Consider the following 19,863-nt stretch of genomic DNA (forward strand, 5'->3'; position numbering starts at 1 on the left):
GCTTTTCTTTCTTTCTAGGTCATTTTAGAACTTCAAGTTGCTTTTCTACACAACCTCAAATTCTTTCACTTAAAGAAAGCTGCCCTTTCGCTGTCTTGTCACTTGAGTTCATAGTTTTCCTTTTAGTATTATTCTAGAAGACGTGTTATTCTTCATTCTGCCATTCCAGAATTGCTTCTCCAAATTATCATTCTTTTATATAACTGTTTTCTTACAGAACTTTTGCATTCAGACCATGAATCCTTGTTCTTTATTAATCTGATGGGAGATTGACCTCAATGTAAATCCAAAGATAGGGGTTTTCAAAAAACCCTTTGATTCTTAATCTTCACTTTAAACCAAACAGTAAAAGATCAGGTGTGGTAATATAGACTAGTATAAGTGGGCTTGGGAGATTTGTAGCTGATTCTTTCATCTTGGCCATCTTTCTGGTACTTTGTTATTTACAAAGATCAGCCACACTTAGCATAAGTTTGAACCTTTAAAGGGCACGGGGGATTGGATATTAATAATTTCTGTTCAACTAGAGACCCTTTCCATCTCCTATGAATTAGAAGTATGCCTTAATAGGCTGTTTTACTCCTCTCCCAACACACTACTTTTCAAGAATGTTTTTAGTTCAGAAAATTCTAAATTACTTGTTTAATCCCTGTTCTTGATTTTGTGGACTTTGCCTATGGTGCCCCTTGCTTACAGCCATTTTAAAAATGGTCTCCAACAAGTCAGTGGTCTGTTACTTTACAAGTAAAACCTTTTTATATCCCAAATATCTGGGTGTAGAGCCAGGTGGAAAGATCTCTGAATTTCTTCTTAGTTGATAGCCATTATTTTCAAAAGACAATCTAGATTTGAGAGCTAGCTAGATCTTGAAGTTCTAAAAAGTTCTATTCTGTGTGGATGTATTCCATCTTAGTGCTCTCACAGGATTTTAGTTACTTGTTACTTGCATGGGAATGTATATAAACTTGTAATATAAAGCAGTTTTTAAAATTAGGATCTCATTCATAAATACAAATCTAAAGGTTTTCAAAAAGGCATCTCTTGTAATTTGGTTCCTTTTAATTCAGCTCTGAGACCCTTTTTTAAAAACATTGCTTGACCATGTTTTATATTCCAAATATAATTGTATTAGGTAGTGTGGGTGTTGCAAAAGTTGTTGCTTCATTTTGTGGAGATTTATGAAACAATAATATTTAAAAAGCAGGAATTGTAAAACAAGATAGCTTTTATAAGCAGTGTAATAAATAGTTCACTTTTTGAGCACTCTCTGTGTGCTTGGCACTGTTCTGATACACATTTTACCTTTTGTTACTTACTTTTTATAAAACCAAAGGAGAATACTGAATCACAGTGAATTTATTTTGTACCAGGGATTCACATCTAGCAAGTAAGTGAAACCTTGGAAGTAGAATCCAGGCAGTGTGCAGCACAGCCTACTTTTTGTAACGGCTTTTTTTTTACGTTACCTAAAATACCAATCATTTATGCTGAAATGGGAAAAATATTAATCCCGTTAAATTTAACATAACCAAAAGCAAATATTGATTATAGTGTTTCCTTCATTAAAAGTTGGAAACAGGCATTGGAATTTGCTTCTTTATTTTTGCTAAATACAATGGGGGCTTAATTTTTGGATAAATGGGGAGCATTTCCTTAGAAAAATCATTATCTTTAATTGTTTACATTGAAAGCATCTATTACCTAGAAAAGTAGATATAAGCGTGACTATTTTGTCATATTTAGAATGCTGTAAAAAAGCATTTCTAAAATGACATGAATAATTTAGTTTGGTCTACAACAAATTAATGTCTCACTGATCTCAAGGTCAGTTACTATTCTTGATCTTTATTAACTCTGTATCTTTTCCCTGTCAAGTCTATTAGTATATTAACCAAATTCATCCAGTTTTTCCAAGAATGTGCTTGGCGTATTTGAGGGCAGGATCAAGATACATGGCTTCGGAGAAATGGTTTTAAATTCAGTATGATTAGTGAATGTGCAGGTGTTTGTACAGCCTATGATATCGTATATAGATTAACATCCTAAGAGTTTGAATGATTCGAATGAAAATATTTTAGCTTTATTTTTGTTAATTCTACTAATTTACTTTGCTGCAGGAGTGGAGTCAACATATCAATGGAGCAAGTCACAGTCGTCGATGCCAGCTTCTTCTTGAAATGTAGGAGTTTGAAATACCTTTAAAGCATCCTTAATCCTGAATCAGAAACAGCCATTGATTGATGTTTGGAAGTTGGTTATTTACTTGTAATATCCACATTGTTACTACTGCATAGCACTGCCCAGGCAATGCTAGTTACAAGGGATCTTAAATGGAATCAGTTAGATTCAGTGATAGTGGTACTTTGTTACTTAATGTTTCTATAGTAAATTATCATTGGTGTTTGTGATACAAACCAAGAGAATTTTTAAGACAGCTTTTGATACATAAAATATTTTCAACAGCTATATATAACACATGCTCTAAAAATACTGAATATACAAGAGGGAAGTCATTAGCATTTACAAATTAGTCATTAAGCAAAAGCCTTCAGGATCTATTTTTTGGTTTTGCAATACCTTTGTTTCTGATTTTAAGCTAGAATGAAATTGAATTCCTGAAGAAGCTCCCTACCTAAGCAGCACACACAATATCCATTATCCTGGAATATATACCAGCACATTTTCATACATACCTAGCTCTGTTGGGGCTGTCCTTTCCAGTGTGCCTTTGGTACTTAAAGTGGAGAAAGAAAACCTGTGGTTGATCCTTCTTTCTCCATATAGCCCATACTTCCAATTCCTCATAAAATACTTGTCCTACTTAAGACTTAACAAGTAACAGAAAACTTTAATTTTAGCATTACCTACCTACATTTTTCAAGCAGTACAGAACAATGTTTTTAGTTGTTTTGTTCTTGTTCATTTGGATTAATTTGAAGTTTTGAAATTTTTCTTTGGGAAATATCTATGACATGTTTAAACTGTAATATTTCTAACACTTAGACTCTCATACAACTTTACTAATAAGTAATCTCTATTTTAAAGGCCAAACAAGGCTACTTTGTGAAAAGAATAGTTTTATTTTAAAGTTAATTTTCTGGTCTTTTTAAAGCTACCCAGAATGGAATCCTGACAATGATACAGGCCACACCATGTAAGTTAAAATTTTTAAGCTATTGTTTGTAAAGGAGATCAGTATAAGGAATTCAGGTTAAATTTTCAAAATATTTTCTGAATTTTTAAAAATTAAATAATGAGGGGAAAGTCACTGTGAATGAAAGAATTTTTTAAAACTATTTTATGTAGTAAGTTTTATTACTTTAAAGATTTTTTCCCTAGTTGCTTCACACACAAATGCCCCCAAAGATTAGAATCATAGTTATACAAGGAGTGTTTTAACAATAAATCTTAATTATTTCTGCCAGATGTCTTTGTCATGTTCCTTATATATTGTCTTCACATTACTAGGGGTGACCCATTCATGTTGCAGCAATCTACAAACCCAGCACCAGGAATTCTGGGGCCTCCACCTCCCTCATTTCACCTTGGGGGACCAGCAGTTGGACCAAGAGGAAATTTGGGTGATTATAAAATTTATGTTGTTGTTGTTCCCTAAGAGCTTTACTGTAAAAATAAATAGTGGTTATGGGCAAAAGAAGGATCATTAAACTTACTCAGAAATCACATTGCACAAAAAGACATGATACTCATGATATTTGTAATATCCTTTCAGTGTTTGAAAGTAGTTTTTCAATTGAAATTGCCTGTTAGAGCAAGTATGTTTATTACAAGACTGAAAAAAGTAATTTTTCCCCCCATAAAGGTGCTGGAAATGGGAACCTGCAAGGACCAAGACACATGCAAAAAGGCAGAGTGGTCAGTAACACAGCTCTTGATTTTACTCTATTTGCTGTGGTCACTGTATTTACGAGTGATTTGATTTAAACCATGCTAATTGAATCTATGTCATAGTCCTTACTGTCAGAAAACTACTATAGTTTGAAGCCATCGGGCTTTTCTAAGACTTTGGTAAGAGTTAAAACTTTTATTTTAATTTTAAGATTGTACTTTTAGAGATGGGGAGGGAGGGAGAAAAACATCAATGTATGGTTGCGTTTCGTGCTCCCTTCTAGGGACCTGGCCTGCAACCCAAGCATGTGCCCCCTAGACCAGTAATCAAAGTGGCGACCCTTTGGTTTGCAGGCAGGCACTCAATCCACTGAGCCATACCAGCCATGGCATAAAACGTGAATATACTTGCAGTTGAGAGATCACCTTGATTCAGGGTCTTAAGAACTTTGCTATCCAGTAGTGTTCACAGTATTCAATTTAAAAATCAGTGTAGAGATTGTTTTTCTGAAATGAGATCTACTTTATCCCACTGACATTTCATTTTCTGTCTAGTTTTTAAATTTCTCTAGAATATTACATGAGTTGTCATTCTAAATAAGCTATTCTAGTTAACCTTAGACTAGACTTACCAAATTTGTAACACTAACGTGTCTCATTGCTTTTAAAGGGTTTTGTTGGCTTGATTTTTTTTTCTCCCTCTGATGCGTAGGAAACTAGCCGAGTTGTTCACATCATGGATTTTCAGCGAGGGAAAAACTTGAGATACCAATTACTACAGCTGGTGGAACCATTTGGAGTCATTTCAAATCATCTTATTTTAAATAAAATTAATGAGGTATGAGTTGAAATAAATGTAATATATATTCATCACTAATATATTTCGTAAACAGATTACATGGTTTTGTATTGGTAAAAGAACTAAATGTGAACAAATGCAAAGAGAAAGAACTTAATGTAACCTTAAATCATTCATATGGAATGAAGTAGAGGAAAAAACAGTGAAGTATGTTGGTATTTTAAGTGTTAAATAGGCTCTTCAAGTGAAATGACATAGAATGAAACCATTTTTACCACGAGGTAATTAGTATAGACAAGAGTTAAGTTCCTGTAGCATCTCAACAATGTTACAATGAAATACTATTCAAGAACCTCTTGAAATACTAAGTTCTAGTACTAATGGATAATTAGTTTATAAATTGTGTTTCTTAAGCTATAAATTGTTGTTATTAAACTACTATAAGTTCTGTAAAAAGATGATTCTTTGGAAAGCCATTTCAAACTTTTACCAAAATTGTGCCAAATTGTATTTCAAGACCAGTAGGCATAAGTGATAGTTTTAGTAGAATGAATAAAATCTGAGGTGGCCTTTAATAAAATACCAAGTCAGCAATGTTGGTATTTCTGCTTTTAGATTCTTGAAAGTATTATTTAATGGTTAAATGTCTGTGGAAAGACTTTGAACAATAATTGTTTGAAATAGTTTTTTGTCTGTGTTTAAAATTTCAGGCATTTATTGAAATGGCAACCACAGAAGATGCTCAAGCTGCAGTGGATTATTACACAACAACACCAGCATTAGTATTTGGCAAGCCAGTGAGAGTTCATTTATCCCAGAAGTACAAAAGAATAAAGGTAATTTGTATTATCAGGCATGTATTACATCATTTTAATAATCAGCTACTCTAAATTGCTGCTAATAACTAGGATAATATTAAGTATTAGCTAACAATTACTGCATCCCTACCAACATTTGACATTACCTTTTTTTCCTGTTTATTAAATTAAAGAAACCTGAAGGGAAGCCAGACCAGAAGTTTGATCAAAAGCAAGAGCTTGGACGTGTGATACATCTCAGCAACTTACCTCATTCTGGCTATTCTGACAGTGCTGTCCTTAAGCTTGCTGAGCCTTATGGGAAAATAAAGAATTATATACTGATGAGAATGAAAAGTCAGGTAATAATATGTATAAAGGTTTTAAGAAACATTTATTTCTTAATTTTTTTGATACATCCTCATTTTTAATAAAGCAAGGGGAAGTAATTTTCTTTTATCATCTCATAGGTAAATTTCCTTTGCCAAACAATGATAAATGATTTTATTTATTTTTAGAGAGCGAAACATCAGTGTGGAATTGCCTCTCAAGTGCCCCCTACTGGGGATCTGGCCTGCAACCCAGGCATGTGCCCTGACCTAGGAATGGAATGAGCTACCCTTTGGTTTGCAGTCCAGCGTTTAATCCACTTAGCCACACCAGCCAGGGTTGATGGGGGTTTCCACACACACACATTGTACTAGATGCCAAGGATAAAGCATTGAATAAATACCAAAGAGTATAAGTGGAAAGTAAAGCTCTCTTGTACAGCCTAGTAACACTATTTGTTTCCAGGGTTTGCTTCCAAAAAATCTTTCTCTGTGTGTATAGATGTTTTTCCCTCCCTCCCCCCCCCCCATACTTATTGGTGCACCATCTGATATTTACTTTCCTTAACAATGTTCTGAGGTTATATCCTTTCAGACATTTTTATTAACTTTTTGTTCTTTTTTTATTACAGTATTTTAAGTAATGTGCTAAGCTTATTACTTTAATTGCTTTTTGCAAAAAGCCTTCAAATACGTGGTTTAATATTTGCTGTTACTTTATAAATCTAAGTTGACCTTATTTTATTGGGTGACTTTTAACTCTTACCAATGGCTCTGCTAAAGATAAAATTTTCCTAAAAAGTGGATGGAAAGAATAATAAGCACTAGAGTTCTACACAATTCCTTGAAAAATAATGTTCTTTCTTATTTTTTTAAGGCTTTTATTGAGATGGAGACCAGAGAAGATGCTATGGCAATGGTTGACCACTGTTTGAAAAAGGCCCTTTGGTTTCAAGGGAGATGTGTGAAAGTTGACCTTTCTGAAAAATATAAAAAATTGGTACTAAGGGTATGTAGTACTTGGTTTGTAATTATTGAGACTATAGGGTTTGGTTATTGAAAGAACTACCTCTTCTCCTTTTCCAGTATTCTTCAGTAGCAAAAGTTTTTTTTTTTATCTAGTGTTCTATAAAAGTACTTTTACTGCTTTTATCTGTTTATTGTATTTTAGATTTTATTTGACCATTTCTGCTACCAAGGTATTTTATTATCTACTGCTTTATTGAAATGTTGTTTGTAATGAACTGCTAACTGTAGGTAGCTTAAATTCTTGGGTATATTTATAGGGATTGAGTAAGTTTATTTGACTATATGATGAATGGCTATCAATTAGTTAATGAAATAATTATATATTCTGCAAATGAATATTTTAATACATTAACTTAACTAATGCAAAATTTTCTCTTTTAGATTCCTAACAGAGGCATTGACTTACTGAAAAAAGATAAATCTCGGTAATTTCATTGTGTCTCTGTATGTGTAAATAGTACTGTATTAAACTTTTGTTTTCCAACTCAGAATTACTTGAGATGTACCTTCTTGATTTCAGAAAAAGGTCTTATTCTCCAGACGGCAAAGAATCTCCAAGTGATAAGAAATCCAAAACTGATGGTTCGCAGAAGACTGAAAATACAACTGAAGGTAAAGAACAAGAAGAGAAATCAGGTGAAGATGGTGAAAAAGATACAAAAGATGACCAGGCAGAGCAAGAACCTAGTATGCTTCTTGAATCTGAAGACGAGCTACTCGTGGATGAAGAAGAAGCAGCAGCACTGCTAGAAAGTGGCAGTTCAGTGGGAGATGAGACAGATCTTGCTAATTTAGGTGATGTGACTTCTGATGGGAAAAAGGAACCTTCGGACAAAGCTGTGAAAAAAGATGGAAGTGCGAGTGCTTCAGCTGCAAAGAAAAAGCTTAAAAAGGTAAAAAAGATTGTACATTGACCTGTTTTAACAGAAAACTAGATCAGTGTTTCAAATTATATACCCTGGCGGGATCAGATTAAAGAGAGTTAGTCATTTGTGTTAGAAAAAATGAGATATGAGCAATAATACAAGCATTTAAGTCTGAACTCTGCAATAAATAGATTAAATAGTACCTGTTACAGTTGCCTAAAAACACAAACTCACAAAGAGAACTTTTTAGTAATGGAGAAAGACTTTCCTCTATTGTGGTAGTGTGTAAGTACTTACAAGCAGCTAGATAGTTCACCCTGTTTTTTAAAAAATGAGTTGTGAGTTTGCATTAACTAACCAAAGATACTTCGGGCATTTTTCCACTCATTCAAAAATTGTCGAAGGCTTTTTATATTTGAGAAACGTGAGCTTGATCATATACTACAATAACTTTTTTTAAACAATCTTTTTTTAGTCCTCACCAAGGATATGTTTATTGAAATTAGAGAGATAGAAAGGGAGAACAATAGAAACATCAGTTGCTTCCTGTACATACCCTGACCTGAGATTGAACCCACAACCTTTTAGTATGCAGGATGATGCCCCACCTGGCTAGAGCAGATACTTGAATAACTTATTTTTCTTAGACCACATTACAAATAAGAGCATATCAGGTGAATATAAACATAAAAATATACATGATGCAAAGAATAGTAAAGACCTATGTTATTTTTTTAAATATTTTATTTATTTATCTTTTAGAGGGGAAAGGAAGGAGAGAGGGAGAGCAATATATGGTTGCCTCTCGTGCATCCCCAGCGGGGAACTGGCCTGCAACTCAGGCATGTGCCTTGACTGGGAATTGAACCGCGATCATGTGGTTCGCAGGCCCGAGCTCAATCCACGGAGCTACGACAGCCAGGGCTACTAAAGACCTATATTGTACTAACAACCTACATTGAGGAATAGAGCATTAAAATGCCTTTGAAGCCCCTTAATGTTAAATGGCTCTTGAAATGAGGTTTTTGTAATCCTAGTTTATTAGTTTCTTCTAAACAATATTCAATTATTGGAAAACTAATTTTTACCTCCAGATTGTCAACAGCTTGTGATTATTGAGCATTTATTGCATGCTGTTTTTCTAAACTCTTTGTATATGTTAACTTAATCTTTACAGTAACCATGTGCAGTAGATGCCTTTGTTATCTGTATCTTATGAATGAGGAAATTGAGGCATGGAGAAGTTTTATAAATTGTAAATTGTCCATCATCATACTGCTTATAAGTAACCAGGCCAAAATTTAAATGTAGGCGGATCATGGTCCAGAGCTTGCTTTTGTTTGTGTTTTTTTTGTTTTTGTTTTTTTAATCCACTGCGTGGTTTTAGAATTAGTATTCTCTAAGCATCAGTGGTATCGTAAGATACTGCCTTCCAAAGGACATCATTCAATTACTTGTAACTAAGCATTTTTTTGAAATATTCCCTATTAGCATAAAAGTATCAAAGTGTAGAATATGAATGCCCTTGTTTTATTTTGTAGTCTTTGTGTAAGGCAAGCCTTCAGTTTAGCTTTAGAAAAAGCTAAGTTTTTGATTTTTATTATTATTTTTTTAATCATCAATGATTTTGGGGGAAAAGGAAGGTCAGTATTTTGAGAGAATGCATAAAGACAAAGACGCTATCCCTTTCCCTTCAAGTAAAGCAAATGGAAGGGATGCTGCAGGACAATTGTTGCAGAGTAAATTTGTCTTTCTTAACAGCGTCGTTTCCCAGGGAATATGGAAGGTTTTGTCACTCTAGATGAGGTTGGTGATGAGGAAGATTCGGAACTTCAGAAACTTCGTAAATCGGGCATGGCATTTAAATCTGGTGACAAAAATGATGATGGTTTGGTTGAAATTAAGGTGGACAAGATGGAGGAACTTGATCAAGAAAACGAAGCAGCGTTGGAAAATGGAGTTAAAAATGAGGAAAATGCAGAACCCGGCGCTGAATCTGCTGAGAATGCTGATGATCCCAACAAAGACACAAGTGAAAATGCAGATGGCCAAAGTGATGAAAACAAGGAAGACTATACAATCCCAGATGAGTATAGAATTGGACCATATCAGCCCAATGTTCCTGTTGGTGAGATTTAAGGCTTTGTTCTTCCCCTCTCACCCTCCCCAAACTCTTACATGATTTTAAAATTTGTCTTACATAAGCTCTGATAACATTTTACATTTATTTCTGTACAGAAGAATTTGTAAATCTTGATACATTCTCTTTTCTTACTCAAGTCACCTTATCTTGTATTATCTTTTGTTACCCTTACACAGTATGGACTCTTCTCAAAGCTTTCTGAGAATTTCACCTTGTTTTTGTTTTGTTTACTTGTTATATTTGTGCCTTTTTAAGAGTACTATTAGGTGGAACCTTGAACATCAATTAAAGACAACTCACTAATGCCATGTTGGATTTTTTTAGCTTAGGTTATATTGGACTTCTCACAAAAAAAATTTTTTTTGAGAACACTAATACTCAGTTTACTGAATTTGTAAGAATGTATGTTTGTGTTCTAGGTATAGACTATGTGATACCTAAAACAGGGTTTTACTGTAAGCTGTGTTCACTCTTTTATACAAATGAAGAAGTTGCAAAGAATACTCATTGCAGCAGCCTTCCTCATTATCAGAAATTAAAGGTAAGGCTAAATCTTAAGATGAGTTCCTTTGTTAAAACAAATCATACAAGTTTATGGAAAATAATACGTGTATAGTGCCTTCTGTGAACCCAGAGACAACAGTTTTCTGTCTTTATTGATGGGCCCTAAGTAGTTTAATTAATTCTGGGAACATTTATTATTCAGATTCTTTTTATAATAACACTGATTCAATGATAATTTAGTAATTTTTTAACCATGTCATAAATTAAAGTTATTTTTAGTATTCTCTAGTGGGTACTGGACTGTAATTTGTCTAATTTGGAAAATACTGGATGCTAGAAGACCAAGAGGCATAATATAAAGCTGAATATTAATTTCAGCTTTGTAAAGTGCTATATGCTGTCACTTAATGATTTTTACACGGGCTTTCAATTACTATTTGTTAATAATGATAGTCTTCAGTAACTTGTATGACCAATATATAAGGTTAATGGGATAAATTAATAAAGCACAAAAGACTAAATAAGATTTCTATTTCAATAATTTAAAATGTGGTAATTTAGTGGCTTCTTTAAGGACTGAACATTGAAATAGATGATGGGAAAACAACATCTAAGTAAGAAAGAACTGAACTCAAAATTGTAGATAACTTGTTTTACACTGCTTTATAATATAAAACTACAAAAGTAGTCTTCAAACACGTTCTGTGAGTTGACTAGATGGAGATTATGAATTAAGGAAATAATGAAATAATCTAGTTCTTGGCTGTATTACTTGTTTTAGATATGTATTCTTTGCTGTCTACATGTACCTTACCATCATGAATATGTAACAAGAATGATGGTTATTTTCATCAGTAGAAGCAATTTTATATTTTATCTGGCTTGATACTAAGCTTTTCAGTGGCAGAAACTATGTATTATTGCTTAGAGATACATAAATGTGGTCTCTGGGTGCTTGATACTTTAAAAGGACTATCATGCTTTCTGATATTTTCTAGATATACTTCAGGGGGTGGCTCTTATTTTCTATTTTAAAAGAACTTTATAGACTTTATTCAAGAATTATTAAGTAGTATCTTGCTAATAAATTATTTGATACTTTACTAACAGCCTTATTTTTACCTTTTTAAAAAACTTTTTAAGGCTAAATGGCTTCTAATTATCAATTTCTAGTAACTGTACAGTTGATGGATTTCAGCCAAAAGTACAGAAGCTTTTGATGTTTTAGGTTACGTTTTTATTTTTAAAAACATTTAAGATTTTATTTTGAGAGAGAAGGGAAGGGAAGAAGAAAGAAAGGGAAAGAGACACATCAATGTGTGAAAGAGACATTGATCAGTTAATTGCCTTTCACAGGCCCCCAACTGGGGACCAGGCCTGCAGTCCAGTCCTTACTGGGAATCCAACCAGTGACCTTTCAGTTCACAGAATGGCACTTAGTCCACTGAGCCACACCAGCCAGGACAATACTATTTATAGTTTTTGTACTTTCATTAATGTCTTAACCAATCTTTGATGTTGGGACCTCTAGAAATTACAGGTTTTAGTACAAGGATGTGCAGGCTACACTTTCAGCCCAGCCATCATTTTTTATAAAGTTTTCTTGGGATACAGCTACTACCATTCATTAAGTATTGTTTATGGCCACTTACATTCCTATAATGGCAGAATTGAATGGTTGAGACAAATACCAAGTGGCCCACAAACCTAAAAAATTTAAGAAAATGTTGCCCACTTGGTTTAGTGGAAGGAGCATTGAATAAATTCATGTCATTTTAGCTAATCTAAATTCTTGAAGTAGTAGCAATTCTACTTTGTGGCTATGGTCTTATTTTTCTCATCTTTATGTTAGTGATAATTGCACATTCAAAGAATTGTTTTTCACATTGTACCATTTTTTTCTTCCCATTCCCTATTGTGTCCTGAACCAGACTAGTTTTATACACTATAATAGGAATAACTGAGTCTTTAAAATAGTGATAAGATTATAGGCTAAATTATACTCAAATCTCCAAAGTTGGATAGACTTTTATTTTAGAGTTAATTCATTTGTGTTTTTCTTAAGTGATTCTATCCCTGTAATTTTTTTTCCAGAAATTTCTGAATAAATTGGCTGAAGAACGCAGACAGAAGAAGGAAACTTAAGATGTTCAAGAAACTTAAAGATTTCAAAGGAAATAATGGTTCTTTGTTTTTAATGTTAACCTTTTTTAAATACAATACTGATAGTTAGAAGAAAACTATTGTACTCTTTTTGTTTTAGTGGAAAAATAATAGATGTCTGTTCATGTGTTAGGTGTTATAGGAAAAACATACGGTTAAGTTAATGAAGAATTGTTTTTGTTTTATCAGAATGGTAACAGACAAGTACTTTGTAGAGACTGACTTCATAATCTACTTAAGACAACTTGCACCACTAAGAAAAAGATACATAGAACTATTCAAAGAAATGAAATTTAGTAGTTCTAAGCTTCAAAGAAATGTCAAAACTTTTGATTCCATTCAATAAAGAACAAAACCAGTTGTATTTTTATTACTTTCATCTGAAACATTCCACATTTCAATCTGAGCCTTGCAGACTTTTCATTTTGAGTTTGAAGGTTTTTTTATTGCTTTTCATTTTTGGAGAACTTCATTAACTGAGAGTAGCAATTTACAAGTGCAGTTTCTTTTAATGTTACGCTGTTGTTTAGCTAATAAGAAATATTAAGTAATTGGCTTTAGATTTTGTAATTTTTCCCCCTGAGTTTCTGCTAGATTTCTTATTCTAGTAGTCAATGTATTTTTGGTGAAATGTAAGAAAATTTCCCATTCTCTTTGACCAGTATTAATTTTTTGAGACCTTTATTGCTTGTCACTTGAATCCTGTAGCTATCATACATCTGGTATAAGCAACACCTGATTCTTGAAGTGTGTAGACCATCTTTTCATATTTTCAAGATGTAATTTTACACTTAAGCATTTTAAAAACAGTTTGGCTATAAACTTAGACGCACGCTTCTAATCCATATACCTGCACATGTGACCTTTGTGAACAGAAATTTGCATGTATAATCTGTGTTTACTTGTAACTTTCTGGTTATATACTGCTTATATCTGTGGATTCAAGTTTCTGAAGTGAATACAATAAAAACTTAGGTCATGTTCATTGGTTATACATGTTTGGAATGTTAACCAGTATATTTGTCACTTGTGGTTTTTATTCACTGTTACACTTTTTTGCATGCTTTAACAAATTATTACCTTTTTAATCTAGAGTGTTCTAAAGCGTGCTGCTACTAAAGATCTGAGTTTTAAAGTTTTGGGTGCTGGTGGATTTCTTGTTCCTGTTATTTAACAAAATGAGGCTGTTCCTGGTTTTGTAAAACCTTGGGAGTTAAATTCTAAGGATGAAGAAATAGCAAACACTGAAGTTTAGACATGTTTCAGTATTTAATAGAAAGATTAGAAATAACATGGAATAGTTACACCAAGAAATAAGAGATAGTTGCAACAGCCTTTTTAATATATGTTGGGTTTCTTGGTATAACATTATGTATAATTTTTTTAAATCTTACTCATTTTTAGAGAGAGAGGAAGAGAGAGAAACATCAGTGTGAGAGAGAAGCATTGGTTGCCTCACACACAAGCCCCAGTGGGGGACGGAATCCACAACCCAGGCTTGTGTCCTCACCAGGAATCAAACCAGTAACCTTTCAGTGCACGGGCCAACACTTGACTGACTGAGCCACACCAGCCAAGGCTATAGGAATTCTTTTTGAAATGTCCAAGTGTATTAAAGGAAGTTTTTTCTTTTTTTAATTTCTGGGTTGTTTTTTTTTTTTATTTTTATTTTATTTTTTAAAGATTTTATTTATTTATCTCTAGAGAGGAAGGGAAGGAGAGAAACATCAATGTATGGTTGCCTCTCATGAGACCCCTGCTGGGAACTGGCCTGCAACCCAAGCATGTGCCCTGACTGGGAATCGAACCACGATACTCTGGTTCGCAGGCCTGCACTCAATCCACTGAGCTACACCAGCCAGGGCAAGGAAGTCTTAAAATAGTTGTATAAAATTTTAAGGTATACCTCTGAAGGTCAAGTGATAATTTTTAAATGTAACACGCACAAAAAATCCTTGCCAGTTGACTTCTGCAGTTTAATTTTTGTCTTTACTAATTACCTACTTTAGTTCAATTTCAACTTTGAACTAACAGCAACAACACAAAGCTTTATGTGTACAATGGCATTCCTAATTGTTTCTTGTCAATGATAGCTTTTTTCCCATAGGTCCTACTTGTCAAAGTACCAAGTTATAGAAAATGTTTAATGCCTGCATTTGAGAGCATTTAGAAAGCAGAAAGTCTCAAACTGCTAGTGATAAATAAAACAGTAACAACTATATCCCAGATTATGGCAAACCTTTATTTAGTAGAATGTTTCTACTTTAAACCTACTGTAAAGGTGGTTTTTGGGGTGCGGGGGGGGCAGTTGGTTTTTTTTTAACATTTTATTTATTTTTAGAGAGGGGAAGGGAGAGAGAGAAAAGGAGACAAACCTTGACGTGAACGAGAGAGTATTGATCAATTGCCTCTTGCACATCCCCAAGTTGGGGACCTGGCCTGCAACTGGGAATCAAACTGGTGGCCTTTCAGTTCACATCCAGGGCTGCTGTAGAGTTTTAAGAATGTTTTCCACCTCCATTTTAGCCTTTAGTTTCATCTTAATCCTGTTGAGGGAAGTTTAGAAACACCTATTAGGTATTATGGAAAGTGTTAAGGTTGTGAAGCAGAAGAGTGCACATAGTTTTTACCTGGCGTAATTTGCAGTGGATTTTCAGTGTCTCAAAACAGTAAAATAAACAGGCTCGTAGTGTGTGGTGGAAATCTGCTAGCACACAGCAAAACATTTTTTTAAAAATCAGTTTAAAAATGGTAGTGTTGATTGGCTATTTAAGATAATTTGTAGTGCTCAAAGCAGCTCTGTATTCCTTAAAATAGGACTTAGTATAGCTCAAAGCTCAGATGTTGAATGGTAACAAGTTTGAGACTGTAGTGCCTGAGATTGTAGTTCCAATAAAAGGAATCCGACCTTTTGTTAAGCTGGGGTTAAAGTGCTCCTCCACTTTGATTCCTGTCCTCTGAATGCCGGGGGTAAGGCTATTTTTTATCCTTTATAGTAGAGATACTTTTCCTTTATACTAGTGGTTCTCAAATGTTAGCAAGCTTCAAAATTACACGTAGGCTCCGTTTAAACATTGTTGGGCCCTGCATGTAGAATATCTGGTGTGTTAGGTTTCAGGTAGGTCTTAATTTGCATTTTTAACAAATTAATGGGTGGTAGTGGCATCAAAGATAGAGGCCACATTTAAGAGGAAATTGGTTTCCCTGTAGTTGAAGTTTTTTGCTAGGCTATTGCAATCAGATGTCTGGCTTTTTAAGATTATCTTAAAAAGATAATCTTACTAGATCCTATTGAAGTAATTGGCTTTGCTACTTTTCCAAATCTAAAACTAGGAAACATGAAAATAAAACAATTTGGGGGCCTGGGCAAAGCATTTTTATTAAAATTACCCCATTTTAGAACCCTGGGTACTTCTTTTCCAAGTCTATCCTTTATTTTTTGCTTGAGATATTTAAAAAGTCGTAATTTTCTGAGGACCTGGTGCTGTTAGACATTTCAAGAAAGGAGCAGATACATGAAGTCTTGTATTCGCTATTTTGCTTTACCAGAGGTTTTTTTCCTTTTCTACTCTCATACCACTCATACCACTTCTAATCACAATGTAGGAGCTAAGGAAAAGCTCCACGGTGCCGTGGTAACAGTTGAAGTTTTTAGTGAATAATAATAAGGATATAACTACCTCTCATCACTCAGGTACAGTTTATTTGCTGATTGATACTGGCTAGGACTTGATTAAAGTACTGTCGCTTCTGTCTCCTGGGTTGAATCAAGTAGCTTGAGGCTGTGCTTGGACTTCTGACAGTCAGGCTCTGTCCATCATCATTCTGGAAATATCCCCTACTGCTCCCAGCTCTTGTGGGCCTGGATTTGCCAGTGCTGTGGCCTGGCTGGGAGCCACTTTTTTCCGTGGGTATCTGACAGGTACATGGAAAGAAGCTCAAGCAGAAGTCAGGCACAGGTTGAGTTGGGATTTTATGTGCAGAAGGACCCAGGGCTATGAGGTTGATAGTCCTCTGGTCATCAAACAATTGGGAGTAATTAAAAGCCAAAAGAAAAGTTATGGTTACCAGACAACAAGTCAAAGTGCTTCATACATACAATCATGGTTATTGGGTCCCATGTGTCCCAGTCTCTGGGGAGTTACTTTAAGGGAATAGTGTAGTACTTCAGAGGTAATTAATGGTAATTCAAGTGCTCTCTTGAGGACTACCAGGGACAAAATGTTCTTAGTGCTGTGTGTGAATATTAGAAACCAAATTTCCACTTTGTAGTAGTAGTTCCCAAAAACTCCCTCACGTACCATCTCAATAGTAAATGATCTCTGAAAATCTGTATGGCTCATTTCCCTCCAGAATAAATGCAGATGTCCTTTCTTTAAAAGATATGTATTAGGCAAATGTTTGAAGATACAGATACCAATTACTTGAGAGAGGAATATTCTGGATGATGACTCAGAAGGTAGTGTTAATCTTTCAAGGCTTAAAGGACCTTAAAATTTTTAGTCCTGGCCTCTCCTTGAACTCCAGATACAATTTCCACAATATAAGGTATGGAAAAGCCAATGTATGAAAAGGAAAAGGGGTAATCTGTTGGGTATAGTAGACCAAAAAAGTGCCCGCCCTGATAGTATGTCCTAACATACTATCCTGGGGGCAGTTTCCCAGAATGTGATTTCACAAAAACTAGTTCTGTGGAAAATCTGTACTCTCATTTTGTGGTGTCATGAGTGCCTGAGGGAGAAAAGGTGCAGTTTAATTTTTAGTGTAAGGGATGCTGAAACTTAATACCTCCTAATTCATTTCCCCAATGCTGGCTACTTTGGCTCACAAGCACCAAAATGTGTCTCCAACTCATTTAAGCAGCTGTCAAGCTGCATAAAACAAGCAGCAGGAAAGGGCCTGGCTCAGGCTGGAGAAGAGGAATTGCCCATGCCTTCAAGTATTCCATGTATGCAGGTACATATCACTCTTCTGCTAAAACCTTTACCTATTAAATAAGATTTGTTTTGGGTTTTATCCTATTTATAACTGGTAATATCACATGGTATGACCATCACCATCCCTGTAACTTCATTAACTTTTCCAGCCCTTCACATCTATCATAATTTATAATTTTGACTACCTCATGTATGTGGAATGAAAGTATTTGTCTTTTGTGACTTCACTTAATGTGATGTAAGTCACATTGCAGAATTCCTTTCTTAAAGGCTGAATGATACTCCAGTGTATGTGTATGAAGTCTGTCCAGAAGGTATCCAGCCAGGTAATAGACATTTATTGGAGTAGATACAAGAAACATTTTACATAAGACAATGATGCCTCCCTCAGTCCCCTTCCCAGTAGGCACCTCAGTACCTCCACAGTTTTCCCAATCGCCATCAACTACCCCATCGTATTTTCCTGAATCTTACCAATGGTTTGAAATCTCTTCCCTTTCAAAGGTGATTTTAGTGGTTTTGGTTTGGGGAAAAATGCAGAATTTGCAGGGTGCTAAATCAACTAGGGCGGCTGAGTCACCTGGGTGATATTTTGTCAAAATGTGCTGGAGACAATGTGTGAATGGGATCTTTGTCATGATGAAGCTGCCAATCAATCACCAGTTACCCATAGTGGTGGCCTTTTGAATCATCCAAGTAGTTTCCACAGAGGAATGTTCAAGCTTAATGCAAAATTTGATGCAGATTCATTACTCTCAGTTATTGTAAATATGATAGCCACACAGTATACATGCTCACTCAAGGTGTCTAATGCCACCACTGACTAGTACAGTGAAATCTGAAGTTATTGGTCATGCATGTGGGTTCCAGTCCACTCTCCTAGGCTGCCAGGTTACATGTCTCATGCAAGCAATTCTCATTACATTAACAATGGCTGAACTTTTTCTGGACAGACCTCATACCACATTTGCTTGCTTTTTTTTTTTAAATTTTTTTTTATTCTTATTCAAGTACAGTTTTCTGTTTTATATTCCCTGCCCTGCTGCCCACCCCCCAGTGCTCCCCACCTCCCTTCCATTTCCGCCCCCTGCTTGCTTTGATAGACACTTGATTTGCTGCCACAATTGAAGTATTGCCAGTAATGCTGCTGTGGACATGTATGTACAAATGTCTCTTCAAGACCCTACTTCCCAGTTCTTGTGAATGTATACTCAGTAGTAGAATTGCTGGATAATATGGTAATTATATTTTTAATTTTCTGTTTTCCATAGCAGCTGTACCATTTTACGTTTCTACCAACAATGCACAAGGGTTCAATTTCACATCCTTGCTTATATGTTTTTTGTTTGATAGTAAATATGAGGTGGTATCATTTAAAGTTTACTACAAGTTTTCTAGGAAAAGATTATGCCAGATACTGCTTTGTGTATCCTCAGTGTCTGTAAGAGTGCTGGCGCATAGAATGTATTCAACGTTTGTTGAATGGAGTTTTATCTCCCCACCTGAATTATAAACGTTCAGAGCAGGGATCATTGATTCCCCGCATAGTGCTAGGCCCTAAGACTCGGTAATGCTGGGGTGTACATATTCTGTACATCATACAAGTGAGCATAGGGACAAGGCTATTACCAATTACTACAGAAATGTGTTAGACTTCATTTCAAGTGTGATTTTTCTATTTATAAATTCAACTCAAGCTTTCATAGAGATTCAGACAATATAAAGTATGCAGGACAGGAAACAGTACATCCTTCAAGATCTGACCACATAGATAACTGCTATTCTACCAAATGTTTGCATTCATTCCACACATGCACATATATACATATAATTTTAGATTATAAATGCTGTTTTGCAGCCTGCTTTTAAAATGTATGGATATCATTCCACATCAATGAATAAACATCTTTTTAATAACTTCAAAATTCATTTAACCAATTACCTATTGATAGGTTTTTAGGTGTTCTTGGTTGTAACATAGCTATGAATATCCTTACATCTTTTCTTTGGACAGACCTGTATGTGGAGCATTTCAGTCAGATCTACATTCAAGGGTGAACAGAAGTAGGTTAATTACAAATAATACAAGAATGATCTTTCGCGTATTTATAACTGTATACTTTTGCCCCTCCCTGCATTTTACATGATAAAAAGGTCTGCAGTAATGTGAGTCCAAGTCCGTCTATCTTTTCAAGGACTTCTCAATCCCCAGGTTCCCTACTCACTGCATCCCATCATTACAGAAAGGCGGTTGCAGAATCTGTCCAGCCCTCCACATACCCCTCGGCCATCAGGGTACACTGGAAAGGCTGCTGCGCATGCACACTTGTGCAGCGTGGAAGAAAAACCTTTGAGGTCGCGAGTTCTCTCACGCGCTCTCTAGTGGCCTTGGAGGGCAGCGTTGACAGAACGAGAGGGCGGGGCCCACAGCAGCGGAAGTTAAGTCA

At 35.0% G+C, this 19,863-nt stretch overlaps 1 protein-coding gene across 6 annotated transcripts in view; it reads left to right on the plus strand.

The window, feature by feature from the left end:
- The window catches only part of MATR3 (matrin 3), a 51,135-nt gene extending 37,641 nt beyond the window's left edge, over nucleotides 1-13,494 (plus strand). For 5 of the 6 annotated variants that reach the window (XM_037061493.1, XM_037061475.1, XM_037061483.1 and 2 more), the window contains 13 exons: nucleotides 2,118-2,179; nucleotides 3,113-3,154; nucleotides 3,469-3,581; nucleotides 3,824-3,876; nucleotides 4,562-4,687; nucleotides 5,359-5,484; nucleotides 5,640-5,807; nucleotides 6,652-6,783; nucleotides 7,185-7,228; nucleotides 7,324-7,696; nucleotides 9,431-9,797; nucleotides 10,232-10,353; nucleotides 12,411-13,494. In XM_037061493.1, coding sequence (XP_036917388.1) covers nucleotides 2,118-2,179; nucleotides 3,113-3,154; nucleotides 3,469-3,581; nucleotides 3,824-3,876; nucleotides 4,562-4,687; nucleotides 5,359-5,484; nucleotides 5,640-5,807; nucleotides 6,652-6,783; nucleotides 7,185-7,228; nucleotides 7,324-7,696; nucleotides 9,431-9,797; nucleotides 10,232-10,353; nucleotides 12,411-12,461 — 1,779 coding nt within the window. In that variant the 3' untranslated portion in view covers nucleotides 12,462-13,494. The remainder of the gene's footprint in view (nucleotides 1-2,117; nucleotides 2,180-3,112; nucleotides 3,155-3,468; nucleotides 3,582-3,823; nucleotides 3,877-4,561; nucleotides 4,688-5,358; nucleotides 5,485-5,639; nucleotides 5,808-6,651; nucleotides 6,784-7,184; nucleotides 7,229-7,323; nucleotides 7,697-9,430; nucleotides 9,798-10,231; nucleotides 10,354-12,410) is intronic. The other variant, XM_037061511.1, reaches the window with a different exon arrangement.
- The last annotated feature ends 6,369 nt before the right edge of the window (nucleotides 13,495-19,863 follow it).

This window comes from Sturnira hondurensis, unplaced genomic scaffold (assembly GCF_014824575.4).
Source record: "Sturnira hondurensis isolate 20B ecotype Veracruz unplaced genomic scaffold, ASM1482457v3 Scaffold0001120, whole genome shotgun sequence".
In the NCBI taxonomy this organism is placed as follows: Eukaryota; Metazoa; Chordata; class Mammalia; order Chiroptera; family Phyllostomidae; genus Sturnira; species Sturnira hondurensis.